An 18,193-nucleotide genomic window follows, 5' to 3' on the forward strand; every position below is an offset into this window, starting at 1 on the left:
ACCTAAATACAATATTACTATTTATATTAAGCCTACACAACACCACTTCTTACACGCAATTTTCAGGATAAAAAAAATTCAAGATAATAAAAGAAAGAGTGGTAAATTGTTGGCCATTACATTTATATATATATATATATATATATATATATATATATATATACACACACATATACACTTCATTATTTGCACTATATCCCTAAATATTAAAATTTACTGAAATGTCACATGTACACTGAAAAGGAAAGAAAAAAGGAAGGAAGGAAGGAAGGAAGGCAGGAAGGAAGGAAGGGAGGAAAGAAAGGAGAGAGGGAGGGAAAATAACCTAAAACGTTGCTGACATAATTAATGGATTTCAGTCCTGGTTTTCCTTTTCAAACATGTTTTGGATCATTATTATTACAAGTAGGAAATTTAAGTTACTCAATATAATTCTAATAAATGTATTTATCAACAAGAAAATTCTTACTTGTTTTGTACCTTTAATACATTTCTAATACTAAATCCTTGCTCTTCTACTAAAAGTGTTTTGAAAGAATAACAGATGAGTTTCTTCTTTTTTTCCAGACTATTTCATGTTTTTAACCAGTAAGTTATATGGTAAAGTATAGGTAATGAATAGTTTATATGAAGACATCCAGTAAAATAACCAATAAAGTCTTAGAATTAAAAATAAAATTGTCTTTTCAAAAATCAATGCAAGTAAAGAAATATTTGGTTTGACCAAATATTTTTATAATATTAAAACTTTATCTTTTCCAATAACCATGCTTTTAGAATCATGTTCTTTTTCTTTTTTAAGAATTTTAATCAAGAAAACTGATTATTCATTCGCCTTTATGACTATTCATTAGGATGGTAGAAACCTAATAGTGGAATTTTTTTTTAAACCCCTAGAACTTTTCCTGTTACTGACATTCTATGTATATTTTTTCCAAGAAAATTCAAACCAGAGAGACAAAGGACATTAGTGAAAACCTAATACCATTTGACCTTGTCACATTAGCCCTGGGCATAAAAAAGATATAAATTTCAAAGACGACAAAAAGCAAAAGATTTGTACAATGAGCAGCCAATGGGTAATAGTTTCCACTTTCTGCTCCTACTTAGAGTCTCACTGGAAGTAGAAAGACTTATGAAGCCGCGAGTCTTCCAGTTAGGACTCTGCTGAGTCAAACTTAAAACAGTCAAATGTCTTAATGAAAATTTAAAACAGAAGTCAAGATGAAACATGTATTTCAAACAATATGTACTAAGTATCATTCCTTATTGTATTTCATTTGTTGGGGGGAAAAAGCATATGGACACATAATTTCTTCCTTGTGGTGAAAATATCAAAAATTAAAAGAAAAATATATACAATTTAAGACATACCAATCACAAATCCAAATATCACATTTATAAAACTCTTCTCAGGCTTGCGAAATGTATTGATATACATTTTCCTTTTGGATCATCTCTAGAATCGCATGAAATAGGTAAGGTAGGTATTACTACCCCTTTTACATGTAAAAAACTCAGGCTCTGGTAGTGACAGTTGTTCAAGGTCAACTGACAGGTAAGTTGTAGATTCAGAATTCAAACTCAGATCTGCTGGTGCTGAGTTTTACCAAACCTGATACTGTTCTGAAAGTCAATGCACATGTTAAAGCCTAACGTAAAATGGATAATTCCTACAGTGAATGGTATTAACTTATTGTGAAAAATCCTTAGGTTGAAGCTTATTTTTACACTATGATTTCAGGAAATAGTTGTTATCCTCCTTGTCCATTTCTATCTGTCAGTCACATTTCCCGAGGCCTTTAGGCCTTTTCCTTTTCTTCTTTCAGAAATGCTAAATTAAATGTGCGAAGAACTTTGAGTCACAAAGAATATATTCAAATATGTGATAGTATTATTTAAAACTTCAAAAGAACACATTTATATAATAAATGTATTTGTTTTTATATATAGTTATGTTCAAAAGATTAAGGTTTTTATTCTTAAGAGTTTTTTGATGCTAAAAACATATATTACTTAGTTCTGTGCCTCCAGAATAGCAAACACTGCCACCAAACACTATAAGGCTAAGCAAACAAACTTATAAATAAGGATTATTTGGATTAAGTATCCCAATCATTATTATCAATTCTAAAAAATGTCTAGTGATCAAGTTTATATAATTCCTAGTCATACCAGATTGATCGGTCAAAAGCCTATCAGGAATATTTCTTTGATAATCTAAATTGTCCAGAGAAATTAAAGACATTATTTCTCAAAAAAAGTTATTGATTTCAATAATTTAAATCTCATTAAATATTATTTTGCTCATCGATGTGGTTTAAGATCCACTTCTATAAGATGTGTGAGATATGTCAATTACTGAGTGATTTACTGCCTATGTCCAAAGCATAGCTGAGCATTTCTTTTGAAATTGTTTCTTACCTGGAAAATATTGTGAAAAGATCCAATGAGTTTGTGGACGACCCACATTATTTAAACAGTGTTATCTGATAGAGCTTGCTCTACTATACACGTCTTTTTAAAACCAAATCAACTTTTGTATATTAGATCTGACTAAAATAATCAGAGGATATTTTTGAATACAGATTCAATTTTTACTTTACCAAACAGTGAAATAGTTTAATAGGTGGAAGTTAAATCATTTGGGACATACATGCTCAAAGGATGAGCACTTTTGTGGCAGAAAATGTGAGAAAATATTATGATTCATTTAGGAGAAAAATATATATGTATTAAAATCAGGCTGTGCCTGTTCACTTGTTCTTCAAGACTTGTATAACTCAAAAAAGCTATTTCTTGTTAAAGGTGGTTTCTATCCCCTACTCCATGTGACTTTGATGAACAAATTAATCATATTAGAGTGGATAGGTCTCAATGAAATATTAAGCAGAGGGAGACATACACATATTGTACTCCTGTTTTGGTTTTAGACAGTTTTTCTCTGCAAAGATCCAGATGTTTGGTGGTTTCAAATGGATCTTCTGTGTCAGGTACCCATCTCGATTTAATGTTAAGGTATTTTTTTAAGTGTTACTTTATATCCTTAGGGAAATCGAATTTAAATCAATCTTAACAGTTACAAAAAGACATGCAAGTTGAGAGCAGATTAAAAATCATTCTTCCAGGACTTAATAAGTACCACTTGAGAGAATGAGACATCCTTCTGAATTAAATTAACTACCTCCTGCATTTTCCAAGGACTATATTCTTTACAAATATAAACAAACCTGCTCTGGGGGATTTCTACAAGTAGGTCTTTGAGAAGAAAGAAATAAAATGAGTGGGATAAATGACAATTAAAATTCTACTAAAATTCAAGGGTATGTCAATACACTACTTTTTTTCAAATCCATTAAGCTTGTATTTCTAACATATATATTAATTTATTGTGATGCACTTTCACTGAATTCCTGGAAAAAACTAACAACGTTTCTACTTGTTATGAAGATCAGGCATTTACTTTAATCATTCAGCGCATCTAGTGCTTAAGCAGTTTACCTGTTTTGAGCCATAGTCAGCTTTTGTAGTAAAGGCAACCAACATGAAGAAAGTGCTTCCACAGTTGAAATGCTATTATCATCCAAATGCAATTCTCTTAGTAGAACATGATTCTCCAAGGATGGAAGCTATATTTAAATTTGGGTCATTAGCTAATATTAAGCAAAACATTTTGCTATTCAACAAAATTTAAAAACGTAAAACCTACTAAACATATATATTCTGTTAAACTCAGACTATAATGTTATGAGAATTTTAGAATGAATTAAACTGATAAGAATTAACTTCACAATTAGAATTTGATTTTTTATAGAAGTTACTTCATGATAAATTTTAATTAGAATTTCCTGATAATTTGGCCCCATTCATATACTGTTATATTTTAATTGAAAGGTTATCATTTATTTTCGTGTTCTGAAAAACTTATGTTAAATTAGATCTTTGTAAAATATTCTAGGTTGAACATTTTTTTCCAGTAGAAGTATGTAACAGTTTTAAGTAAACTGGAATTTACATTCCAATAATAGGCAAAAAATAGAGAAAAATTAATCAAAATTGCTTTTAAATGTACAGTTGACTTTTCTATTAAAAATATTGCATTAATCATATAAACCAATAATTCAAAGCAATTACCTCACTTAGATAATTTCCCTGTAACTTCAGTATTTGGAGTAATCCACAGTTTTCAATACCTTCAACTTTAGTAAGATGATTATGTGAGCAATCCAAGTATATAATGGTTGGAATATCACAAAGACCTTTTGTACTAATTAACTGATTGTGGTCCACAATTAGTTGCTGAAGATTTCTCAAAGATTCTAAACCACCTGGAAGAAAAATTTTCCAAGATCACTTGCATCATACATTCTCCCAGAATTGAAAGAAGAGCTTCCATATTTTTCTAAATAATTGCATCTTTATATTTCCCAATATTTCTAGTTACAAGTGAAGACTTAGCCCATATTGGTTGAAATTGGAGTAAATTTCTTTAAATGATAAATAAATTTTACAATATCTAATAAAAGCAGGAAAATGCATAGAAGACCTATAGAAGAGAGAGACTGAAATTTAAATTTAAGCAATAAGCTTTCATTTTTAAGTTCTTATCTAGAATTATATGTACTGGTATTTTCTTGTAATGTAATACAGCATGCATAACTCAGAAAAATCGTTATCTGATGTTGTTCAATGAGTGAATTGTTCTGCCCTATAAGAAATGACTAAGTTTAAATAACAGACCCACATATATATTATCAATTCTAAGATATTAGAAATATTATGCTACATATTATAGTAAATACATATTAGTTAAAATGTAATTTAAAGTCTGCTTAAATAGAAAATACTTCGGAATTTAGTATGTCTTATGGTCACTTCCAATGAACATCAGTTAACCCACTGAAGCAGTTTAAAGACATTCAAGACAGAAGAAAATAATAACAAAAATTTGTAGTTGTGTAAAATAAAATGTCCTTATCAAACATTTACACGGGTTAAGCAATCTACTTCCATAAGCTTAAGATTTTTAAAAGCCATGAACATTGCTCTTAAGCTTTTCAGAGGTATTCAGAAATAAAATCTTCCATTAAATCATTTAGAGTTGGGAATGCATTTGTAAAACTTTTCAAAGGTCACCCGAGAAGAGAACCAAGAGTGAAACATTAGTCACACACAGAGTAAAGCAAAAGGATTTGGCAAAAGAAGGCAAAAAGAAATAAGAAATAGCAGATAAAGCAGCGTAATAATTAGGACGGAACAATAGGAAAAAGCAAACAGAATTCTGTGATGATGACAGTGGTTAGTAAAAAATAAAAAATAAAATAATATACATTTTATAATCACGAAAGGCATTTTTATTTACACCAAATTATATATGAGTAACATATGAGTGTGCAAAGGAGTATGAAGAGGCCACTGTCTTGGCAGTCATAAAGTAGCTGCAGTTTTTGTCAGAGGCAGCAATAGAATAATCAAGATGGAAGCCACAGTGCAGTAGAAGTGGGGGTGAGGAGTAGAAACTACTTTTTCATCTTTGATTATGGAGAGAAGGTCCTCTAAAGTCCTTAAAATGGTCCACAAAACCCTATCTTTGAACTCATCCTCTACTACTATCCCGTTTTCTTGGTTCATTTTAGCTTGTTCACCTCATTGCTGTTCCTCAAACATGCCACACATACTTCCACCTTGGGGCTTTCTCTACATGCAAAAACCGTATCAGGGTGACATGTTAGGCTAGGAAGAATTAAGTAATGCTTTCAACTAATTTCAAACATTAAGACACCATAATTTTCGGCCAATATACAGAGAAGGTATAATGAGCCCATCCAACTATATGTTTCACATTCCACTCTGGTGGGATTACCACGATTTCAAGCCCCAGATATAGGGGAATATTTGACAGAGCATTTCTACTTCTAGAAATCCATGGCACAGTAATACACACACAACTATAAAGTAAAACGTAGAAAGACCCCTTTCCATATTATTTAAAACAAAGAAGTGGAGATAAGTTAAATGTCTATCAGTAAGGGGATAAATAAATTATGGAGTATCTAAAAACAAACACACCTAATCTTCAATGTGAACTAGTTTGCAATAGAAGGATGTCCATGGTCTATTCCTGTATGTAAAACCTAATTTGTATACAAAGGCCTTTAGCTATTTGAGTGCATATATCTGAATCTAGATTTACGCATCTACAATTGTATTGCAAAGGACAAGATCTTAATTGATTCATAGACAATTATGAACCACGGTCACTCTTACAAAATAAGAAAGAGAAGGGTTAAACAGAGAATGTTTCATTGCTTACATTATATAATTCTCTATTTAAAAATATTTTTAAATGAGAATGCCTTCTTGCATAATAGATTTAAAAACAATCTATTTGGGGAAAAAATCAGAGCAAGTATTGAATAGAAGTGCTATTTTGTATTTAATCCTGACTACCACCACTACCAACAATGATTGTTTAACTCAAGAAAACTGTGGGAAAACCTGATCTGCTATTCATTAAAAGGATTTGCTATCTAGCCAAATAGGGGAACTCTGTACATAGATACGGAGGTATACCTCTTTGAATTTAAGATAAAAGTTTTAAAGGAAATGAAGTGAAACAGTAGATGGATACTGGGTAAGACATCTACAGCACTGGCCTAAATATAACTGTGAGGGAGGATGTGTATTTGAAAAAAAATATATATATATATAATACTTTTCTTTCAAATACACATCCTCCCTCATATATATGTGTGTGTATAGTATAACCTAAAACTTGGTTTAATGATAAAAAAAGAAATCATTAAAAAAATATGTGGAACTGAGGCATGCCACCAAACAAGTGCATGAGTCTGGAAGAAGACCTTTCAACCTCGCTGAGCCTTGAACTGACAGCAGTCCTGGTTGGCAAGTTGACAAGAACCTCTTGAGAGATCTAGAGACATAACTACCCAGTTAAGTCACTCCCAGATTCCTGATCCACAGAAAATATGAAGTAATAAGTCTTTGTTGTTTAAAATGGTTCTTTTAGGGTACTTCACTTTGCAATAATATATAATATAGTAATTATTACACTGAAGAAAATATGAGAAAGAAGAAAATATGTTGAAAATGCTATAGAAAGACATTTAAAGAAATTTAATGTAACAAGAATTCAAAGATATTAAAACAGCAAGTGTGTAAACAAGTGTACCAAAATAACACCATGACAGAACTAATAAATACTTCAGAAACAACATTCTACAGAATAGAGAATTAAAGCTTGAATTGCCCACAAAAACAGAGATCACACAGAGAATAAAATATGATGAAGCTGAAAATACATAGATTAAATTAATTAAATAATTATAGACACGAAAGGCAAACTCAACCAACATATGAATCATCTATGATTCAAAAATAGAACCAAGACAAAAACGTTTTCAAATATATAAAAACCAAAATTTTCCAGAAACAATTTAATAGCCTAATCTGTAGTTTGAAAGGGAATTGTGTTCCAAACAAATTTATGTGGATTTCCTGACTATAAGATGTTTCTGGTAAAGTTACAAATCAAGAACACGGAAAATGGTAGTGAGGTATCTACACAGAAATCAGTTATAAAAGGAGAAAACCAAGTTGGCCTCTAACTTGCAACAGCAACACACGATATCATGTATGCGGTGGAGCAAAGTCACACAGCACCAAGTGAAAGTGTTACTTTCATGATAAAGTATGAGTTTATTTTTCTTTAATGTTTATTTATTTATTTTTGGAGAGAGAGTGTGTGAGCAGAGGAGGGAGAGAGAGAGAGAGGGAGATACAGAATCCAAAGCAGGCTCCAGGCTCTGGGCTGTCAGCACAGAGCCCCATGTGGGGCTCGAACCCACAAAACTTGAAATCATGTCCTGTGCTGAAGTACGACCCTTAACCAACTGAGCCACCTGGGAGCCCCTAAAGTATGAGTAAAGCCAGCTTTATTCTCATTCAAGAATGAAGGCAGCGGAGTCTCAAACATGAGAGAATTCAGGGATTATAGGATGCATCTTTCTTTAAAAAATAAGATTTAAAAAGAGTCCATGAACTGGATAATCCAGACAAGCAGATGCTGAAAGGAGTAGTTGTGAAAGGAGCTGGTACTGACCCACCGTCATACAGACCTAATGCTGCTAAAAGATATATACATTGAATCCTAAATCCTGAGGTGAATCATATAAATTATGAGGGTAAGGAAGTTTCAAAAAAGTATAAATATTCTAATTTATTTCATTTTCTTAAAGAGTTAATATTGTCTAAAATAGAGGAATCAAAAGCACATGTTTTAATAACCTACTAAACAACAAAAAAGGTATTGTAACTGACAAAACTGAAAGGGGAAGATGGAGGTGTAAATGAGATAATTTTATCATCTTCTTTTTATTTTTTTTTAATGTTCATTTATTTTTGAGAGAGAGATACAGAGCGTAAGCAGGGGAGGGGCAGAGAGTGAGACACAGAATCCGAAGCAGGCTCCAGAGTCTGCATTATCAGCACAGAGCTCCACGTGGGGCTCGAACTCATAAACTGGGTGACATGACCAGAGCCAAGTCCGGACACTGAACTGACTGAGGCACTCAGGTGCCCCAGTAATGTTATTATCTTTAGCATGAGGAAGCCACTCTAAAATTTTGAAGACAACACATTTTCATATGTTTTCCTGCTCTGTTGTTTAACAATGCTTCTGTTCGTTTTTAAATATGTCCTATCTTAGTAAACTCTTTGTAGAAAAATTGACTGAAAAGGAATGTTCCCAACCAGGAATTCATATAAGAGTGACTTTTCTGTTGTTGTTCATCATAAGATTATTTTATATACATTACTATATTTCAACAATTGCTTTACTTCACAAATCATGGTACTTTTTAAAAACTCATATTGGTATTCAACTTCAGTAGCAGTTAAAGTTGTGTCTGTATTATCTCAAAAGCAGCACTAAAATGTTAACTTTCTTTAATATTTATATAAAATATATGCCTAAAGCTCATCTTTTTAAGTATATTGTAATAATCATAGATATTATTAAACTGTTTTACCATTTAATTAAAGTGTACTTAACTACCTAAACTTTTTTAAATTAAATTTTACGCTATGTATACATATATATATATATATATATATATATATATATATATATAAATTAGGTACAATTGGCAGAAGAGTTATCATGTTCATTTTAAGTGATTTCTTATTTTAATTACTTTTTTCTTTCATATAAATGCCTCCTATATGTAAAAGGACATTATGTTTACCATTTTGTATTTGTTAATCCTTAAAGAGTTTGGGATTTCTATTTAGGTGTCAGCTATGTTTATTATAGTTTTATTTCTTAATAGTAGTATATGATCATTTTTCTAATTATTTGATATAAGAAGCATAAAATATTATATATTAACACATAAATCATTTATATTCTTTATATTTCTACTACAAATACCAAAATCTATTTTTTTCAAAAAATGCCTTTACTTGTAATATAAAATTCATCAGAGACCTCTTTTACTAGTATCAGCCCTGTGCTGTGTCCACACAGAAATAGAAAAATAATAAAGACAGAATTTCTGTTCAAATATCTCTTACTTGATCCATTCAGCCAGAATTTTTTAAAATTATAGCATGTAAAAATGTTAACACTGTATTGTGAAGTGAATAGAGTAAATTACAAAACAATATTACAGTAGTGATTTTTTAATGGCAGAAAACAATATGGAAATACAGAACAATTAGGCAAGAAAAAAAAACAAATAAAAGGCATCTAAATTGGAAAGGAAGCAACACTATCACCATATACATATATATACATATATACATATATGTATGTGTATATATGTATATATATGCATATATATATATATATATATAACCCTAAGGACTCCACCAAACAACTATTAGAATAAACAAATAATGAGTAAAGTAGCCAGATACAAAATAAATATGTAGAAATTTGTGGAATTTCTATACATGAATAATGAATATATGAAAGAGAAATTAAGAAAATAATTCCATTTATAATTGCATCAAAAAATAAAATAAAATACCCAAGAATAAATTTAACCAAGGAGGTGAAAAATCTGTATATTGGCACCTACAAAACACTAATAAAAGGAATTGAGGAAGACACAAATAAATCGAAAGACATTCTGTGCTCATGGATTGAAAAAATTAATATTGTTCAAATGTCCATGTCCAAAACAATCTACAGAGCCAATATAATCCTTATCCAAATCCCAGTGACATTTTTCACACAAATAGGACAAATAATCCTAAAATTTGTATGGAACCACAAAAGACCTTGAATAGCCAAAGAACTTTTGAGAAAAAACAAAATTGGAGGTATCACAGTCCTGGACTTCAAACCATATATCAAACTGTAGTAATCAAAACACTATAGTATTGGCATAAAAACAGACACACAGATCAGGGGAACAGAACACTTATATAGTCAATTAGTTTATGACAAAGGAGTCAAGATTATACAAAGAGGTAAGGACAGTCTCTTCAATAAATAGTTTTGGGAAATCTAGATGGCCACATGCAAAAAATGAGGCTTGGCTACTGTCTTACACCCGCACAAAAATTAACTCAAAATACATTGAAGACTTGTATGAAAGACCTGAAACCATGAAACCATAAAACTCCTAGAAGAAAACATAGGTGGTAAACTCCTTGACATAAGATGTCTTAGCAATGAATTTTTAAATCTGAAACCAAAAAATAATAAAAAATAAAAAAGCAACAAGAGCAAAATAAACAAGTGGAACCATGTCAAACTCAAAGCTTCTGCACAGCAAAGGAAACCGTGAACAAAATGAAAAGGCAACCTTCTGAATGGGCTAAAATATTTGCAAATCACATGTCTGATAAGGGTCTAATTTCCAAAATTTATAAAGAATTCACACAACTCAATAGCAAAAAAAAATCTGATTATAAATGGGCAGATGATCTGAATAGATATTTTTCCAAAGACAACCTACAGATGACCAACAGACTCATGAAAAGATATTCAACATCATTAGTCATCAGGGTAACGCAAATCAAAATCACAATGGGATCTCCCCTCACATCTGCTAGAATAGCGATTACCAAAAGATAAGAAATAACACGTGATGCAAGGGTGTGGAGAGAAGGGGACCCTCTCACACTGTAAATGTGTGAATGTAAATTGGTGTACCTGCTATGGAAAAATTATGGAGGTTCCTCAAAATATTAAAAATAGAACTACCTTATAACCTAGCATTCTACTTCAGGTATTTATTTAAAGAAAGAAACCCCACTAAGTTGAAAAGATATATGCACCTTCATGTTCATTACAGTATCATGACAATAGCAAAGATATGACACAATCTAAGTGCCCACCGATGGGTGAACAGAGAAAATAATTGTGATATATAGATACACAATAAAACAAATAAATAAGTAAATAACTAACTAAAATAAAATAAATTTAAAAAGAATGAAATCTTGTCATTTGTGACAACTTGGACGGATCTCAAGAGCATTATGCTAAGTGGAGTAAGTCAGAAAAAGACCAATGCCATATTATCTCTCTTGTATGTGGAATATAAAAAAAACTGGACAAACCAAAACAAAACTCATATATAGAGGGAACAGATGAATGGCTATCAGAGAGAAGGGGGGGTGCAAATTGAGTAACGGGAGTCAGCTGTATAACGACGTAAGGTAACTAGACGTGCTGTAGTAAAAACTTGTAGTGTATACAAAAATCAAATTATATTGTGCATCTGAAACAAATATAATGTTATATACCATTTTAGTTTGTGAGAGAGAGAGAGAGAGAGAGAGAGAGAGAGAGAGAGAGAGAGTGTGTAAGTGGGGGAGGGGGCAGAAGAAAAGAGAGAGAGAATCTCAGGTAGGCTCCATGCTCAGTGCAGACCCTGATTTAGGGCTCCATCCCAGAACCGTGGGGTTATGACCTGACCTCAGCTGAAATTAACAGTCAGACACTGAACCAACTGAGCCACCAAGGCACCCTAAAGTTATATATCAATTTAATCTCATTTTTTTAAAAAAGAAATACTTTTAAACACACACATACACACCCCCCCCCACACACACACAAAGGGAAAGTTTTTAAAAAGTGAGTGAATCCAAATGGTATTGATATTATAAAACTATACTGTCGTAAATCATTCTAAATATACACATACAATTAAAATGCAGGACAACAATATTATATTAATTTGGGAGCAAGTAAATAAAGTTTCAATTTTCTTAGACCCTAGTACTTCCTGGAAAAAATACCACACAAATTTAGATTTGGCAAATCAAGAAGGCATGCTTTATCTACAATAAGCCAAAAGAATAGTAAAATAATATGTAACTGGTAATAGGAATGGAAAGTGAAATAATTTAAAACCTCAACTAAAACAAAAAGAGACAAGAGGAAAAACAGGAGTAACAAATAGAATCAAATAGTATGATAGGGGATTTAAACTCAAATATGTCAATAATTGCACTTAATTATTAATTAAATGTAATTAGTTAGAAGCTAACTAAGCTGGAAACTAAGTCTGGAAACAAAGCTAGAATTTGTCAGGCAGCCTATGGAAAACAACAGCAAAAGCAACACATTTTCACATTACATAAAGAGACATCCCAAAAATAGAGCTTGCAGAAATATTGGAAGTAAAAGGATAGAAAAAGTTACATTATATACACACTAGCCCAGTGATTCTCAAAGTGTGGTCCACAGACCTCACTCGCACAGACGCTTTTAAAGGTTCCGTGGAGTCAAAACTATCTCATAATAATTCTAAGATGTTATTTGCCTTTTTCACTCTCATTTGCTCAAAAGCTTACAGTGCAGTTTTCCAGAGGCTACACGAGGTGTGATATTGTAGCAAATTGAATGCAGAAGGAAATACGGAAATCCAGCTGTCTTGTGTTAAGCTAGACATTCAAGAGATTTGCAAATATGTGTAACAATAACCCTCTTCTCACCATATCTTTTTGTTAAAAAATGTTTATTATTTATAAAACTTATTAATGGAACAGCTTTATTATCTTAAGCTCTGCATGAATTAATAAGTAAAAACAAAAATTTTCCTCATTTTTTCCCATATAGTAAATACTGATATACCCAGTTTGAGGTGGGTACTCAATAATTTTTACAAGCATAAAAGATTCCAGAGTCCAAAAGAAAGCTGGTTTGGGTATATCAGACACAGAAGACTAAGGCAGAAAGCTTAAGGGACACTTAAAAGTGATGTTTGGTCAAAAAATACATATATAACAGCTACAAATTTATATATAACAAATAGCGTGGCCTCAAAAATATTTAGAGCAAACAAAAATAGGCTCTAAGAATAAAGATCGACAATGCACAACCATCATGGGAGTCACATATACAACTTTATGGCGACGCCGGCATGATCAACGCATGAGGATTATAGGCAGTGCGGCATCGTGAAAAAATAGGCTCTGAGGCAGGCGCTCTGTGAATTGCAGGCCTATTCCCAAACTAGCTGTGTGCATAGAAGCAAGTTACTTCTCTGAGCTTTTCTTCCGTTATTTGTGGAGTGAGGGTGATTTCATGTTTGGGGAAGATTAAAAATATCTTAAAGTACCTTGTACAACGTTTTCACGTATGAAGTACTAAAATGATAACAGTTATGGCTTCCTACCAATTACCGTCAATAAAAAGGAGTTTAAAAAACTGTAACTATGGTGACCAATAAGACTTCAAAAAGAAACGTTCAAGCTAAACCATGAAGAAGAAATCGGATATTAACACACACTTTTTAAAGTCTGTATACACTTGAACGATCAGTAATCTGATCCAGTCAATGCATTTGGCTCAAAACAGGGAATCTAGATGAGAAGGAAGATACAATAACTTGCCATCCTTCCTCTTTTATCCTTACAAATTCGTTGCTAGAAAGTGAAGGATATCAACTGAACAAAAGACACTTACAGCAAGCCTTACCTTAGGATACCATTACTTCCTCAACATCCCAAAGAAAATGATGATCTTGCAGTCAACATTTCTATTTCACTCTCCATCCCAAACAACACAAAACAGTAGCCACAAAAATATTCAAGAGCTTCTTGCAAATGATGTAAATATAACAAGTATAAATATAAAGTATTCACTTAAATATTCGTGTGTCCACTGCTTCAATAATATTCTTTATTAACTCTTTTAAAGTTTCCTAGGTTCCACAAAATAGAACTGAAGCCAAGTGTGTTTACCCCCCAAAGAGTCCTTTGCCCAGGGCAAAATTAGCATTTGGCCACACTTGCTACAAATATCTGTTTTAAAGAATTCCTGCCACAGAAATAAGCCAACGGTCTAATAAAACCTTCCTGCCACTTGAGGGGAATAAACCTCTCCTGTAAGGAACAGCAAGCAAAAGATGTTAAATTAGGCTGGAGGTTTTCACCAAATACGTGTTTGGTAAAAGGCTACCTTCTTTAGCTGCTAGATGATTGCTATGTTTGACAGTTACATACAAATACGCTGGTCGAACTTAAGATTTTTTATTTCAATGCAGAACTCCTTCAGGATCATACACGTTGTGTGGAAATGGGAACACTAAAACAGGGATCAGAGAACTTGGATTCTAGCCCCACCTCTGCTAGGAGTTAGATGAAAATTATGTGGGCCTGTTTTTTCATCTATAAACTTAGGAAGCCGAAACTGGCAGATCCGTAAAACCCCTTTCAGCTTTGTACCAGCTATTGTTGCATTTCAAAACTAAAGGGTAAGCTAGCACCATCTAGTGGAATATTAAAAAAAATCACTAAGTATGTAATAGTGGAAAGCATTTCTACAAGCAAAATGTCAAAGGTTTATTTTACTTTACGTCATTTTTTTTTTTTTCCAAAAGTTCTGAAGGCAACATTTGGTAGCAAGAGCTAAACTAGGTACATTTCCTCCAGGAGCCAAGACAGTAATGAAGCTTATGTACAAATGTTGCATTATTTTAATATCTTTCATACTTTTAACACTAGTGTCATTTTTCCAGAAAGCAGTATTATCTGAAAATAAAGCATCAGGGTGAAGAAACTCTCCTAGTACCTCTACCTACTTACAATGATATTTTCTAGGAATGTATTACCTGAAATATATAAGCTAACAAATTAATTGCTAGCATTAAAGAAACATTTTATCCAGATTAAAGTTTTCTTCAAATAACAGAGATAGAAACTTCATGAATGAGAAACCAAAAATTATTATTTGCTCTTATACATTAACATTATACTTATTTTCATTTTTAATTAATACTCAATAAATGAAAGATAGCAATTTATTCCCATTTGTCTTTCTCTCTATGTTAATATCAGTAGATAATCTTGGTGAAAGTCAGGATACTTATTTGTTTTGCTTATTGCTGCCTCCTCTCAATATTTCAGTGCCTGGAAAAGTGCTCACACATAGTAGGGACTCAGTAAATTCACTCATTAATAAATTAATCAATAAATTTTAATGTCATTATTTTTTCAGCACAGTTTTTTTATAGTCCAAAAAACAGTAATAATCTTAAATGGTAAATGCATATTTATTAGACAGGAAGTAGATGAAGCAATTTAAAATTGGAAACTAGAATAGATTGCTGAGTTTAAAATCCTAGATTTATCATTTACTAACTATGTGATCTTAAATAATTTTAGTTAACCTCTCTGTGCCTCAATTATTACCTGGGGTGGGCAGAGAGGAACATTTACTAGTAACTAACTCATAGCACTTATGTGAAAAGCAAATGAGTTAAATGTATAAAGCATATAAATTATGGTGGTTAAAAAAGTTATCTATTACTACATTTATCATATGAAAGTATATTTTTTCTATAAATAAAATTTGTAAAACAATTTTGTCATACACCATAAATTATTCTCAAATTAAATTAATTTCAGAATGTTTTCCTTAGAAAGTCAATAAAATTCAACATAAAAATGGAAGAAACAAGGAAAACTAGATTATAAATTACAAATCATCTATTTTTTTATTTGCTTTGGCTACTCATTTAAAAACTAAGTCAAAAATACTAACTCAAAATATGAAAAATGTCCCACAGATATTCAACATCCTTTCAAGGGATGTTTTTCCACATTACTTATGGAAAACAAAATGCTGTTATCAATTTAACCTGATATTTACTTATGGGCAATTTCACACAAATGAAAGCATGAAATATAAAAATGATATAATAATAAGTTAAAATTTAAACTGCAACTACCCAACTTAAATTCAGTCATAAAGAATAGTAAAGGAAAATAAAAAACTTCCAGAAAAAAACATAACATATTTTATTTATTTTTTTAAAGTTTATTTATTCCTTTTTTTGAGAGAGAGTGTGCACAAGCAGGGGAGGGGCAGAGAGAGGGAGGCACAGAATCAGAAGCAGGTTCCAGGCTCTGAGCTGTCAGCACAGAGCCCAATGCCGGGCTCAAACCCATAAACCATGAGATCGTGATCAGAGCTGAAGTTGAATGCTTAATCGACTGAGCCACCCAGGTGCCCGAAACATAAAATATTTTAGATTAATAAAAAGTATAATAAAAGCTCCTGTCTGATTAAAATCAATCCATATTATAATCACCAATGAAAGTGAGCTTAATAAATTTAATCAATTATTATGCACATTCAAAATATGCAAAAATAATTCCAGGTCAAGGTAAAATATTCTATAATCAAAACTGGCTGGGGCTCCAAGTGGCTCAGTAGGTTAACTCTCCAGCTTCGGCTCAGGTCATGATCTCACAGTTCCTGAGTTCAAGCCCCACACAGGACTCTATGCTGACAGCTCAGAGCTTCCAGCCTACTTTGATTCTGTCTCCCTCTCCCTGTGCCCCTCCCCCATTGCTCTCTCTCTCTTTCTCTCAAAAATAAATAAATATATTTTAAAAAACTTGCTACCAAACTAGAACCAATTATAGAAAATAACCTAAAAATATTATACGGTCGTCTTTAAATTACTCATGACATACAATATGTTTAAGCATTAATGGCAATAACAAAAATACATTATTAACTTTGTAACTTTCAATTTATAGAATTACATTTTAAGTTGTTACTTTTAAAAAGTGTATTTTACATTGCGTTTCTATTTCTGTAATTAAACAGTTTAATTAGAATGGAAAGCATATAGCATAAATAATTTCAAATAAATTGCCTTAAACAAATTGACACAATTTCCATCTCCTTCACTCAAATGCAATGAAAGTCAAATAAAAATGTGCATTACAGTTTTCTAATAAAAGGAGTAATTAAAGCTAACCTTACATATTAACTACCGCTTAGGAAGAATTAGGAACAAATTAAACTTGAAACTACAGATGTAGAATACATGGTATGTCTTCCAATTTTATTTCACCTCCTTAAGAAATATTATAGCATGAAATAGTAACCTATTAACTTATAAACACAAATCTATCTTTGTGCCCGTTCATAAGAGTTCTTAGCATCAATACATCATTGAAAGACAAAATCTATGCTTTTCCTTTAGCTCAACCAGAATCTCTACAAGCAGTTCCTGAAGATGAAAAACAGACTCCAACCGGTCTTCAGAAAAATCTACTTTTTCATTTATACTCTCCTCACACTCAATAAATACAGTGTTTTCATTGTGCCCAACAGACAGCAAAGATGTCTTTTACCTTGTTTGCTCTGTACTACATACAGATACCTCAAGTACATCAATTAATACCATGGCAGTTTCCACATAAATCATGCAGATATCCTATCCCAGGAAATCCACTGGTTACAAGAAATCCCATACAGCCCTGTTGGCAATGAAAATGAAGTGAATGGGAGTTAAAGCATCCCTTCCCACAAACAGCCTTTTTTTTAAGCTTCCTTCAGTGTGTGCCAATATAGGAACATGCATTATCAATGCACTTGCCTTCATTCCAACAACAACACAATTATTTCTTTTAAACTAAAATTTTAAAATAAAAATTGTATCAAAAGTATCGCTATTTCCTTAGGGGAGAAAATATGGGTAGTCCCAAAGCTGGCAGCACAGACACATAGGGAAATAAACACATTAAAAAAATTACACATTATTTTTCAAAAGTATGCCTTGACATGTCTGCAAAAGCTTGCTTTGTGAAAACAACTATATTTTTCCCATATTAAAAAAAAATTGGAAGATGATGGTGACTACCTAGATCCAACGCTCCCTGTATCTCCTCCAGAAATCGATAATGAGCAACA

At 31.9% G+C, this 18,193-nt stretch overlaps 1 protein-coding gene across 6 annotated transcripts in view; it reads right to left on the reverse strand.

The window, feature by feature from the left end:
- LRRIQ1 (leucine rich repeats and IQ motif containing 1) overlaps positions 1-18,193 on the reverse strand; it is a 201,001-nt gene that overhangs the window by 145,974 nt on the left and 36,834 nt on the right. For all 6 annotated transcript variants that reach the window (XM_029955741.1, XM_029955739.1, XM_029955738.1 and 3 more), the window contains exons 11-12: positions 4,135-4,328; positions 3,502-3,629 (exon numbers count right to left, since the gene is read on the reverse strand). In XM_029955741.1, the coding sequence (XP_029811601.1) occupies positions 3,502-3,629; positions 4,135-4,328 (322 nt within the window). The remainder of the gene's footprint in view (positions 1-3,501; positions 3,630-4,134; positions 4,329-18,193) is intronic.

Source organism: Suricata suricatta, chromosome 10 (assembly GCF_006229205.1).
Source record: "Suricata suricatta isolate VVHF042 chromosome 10, meerkat_22Aug2017_6uvM2_HiC, whole genome shotgun sequence".
NCBI lineage: Eukaryota > Metazoa > Chordata > Mammalia > Carnivora > Herpestidae > Suricata > Suricata suricatta.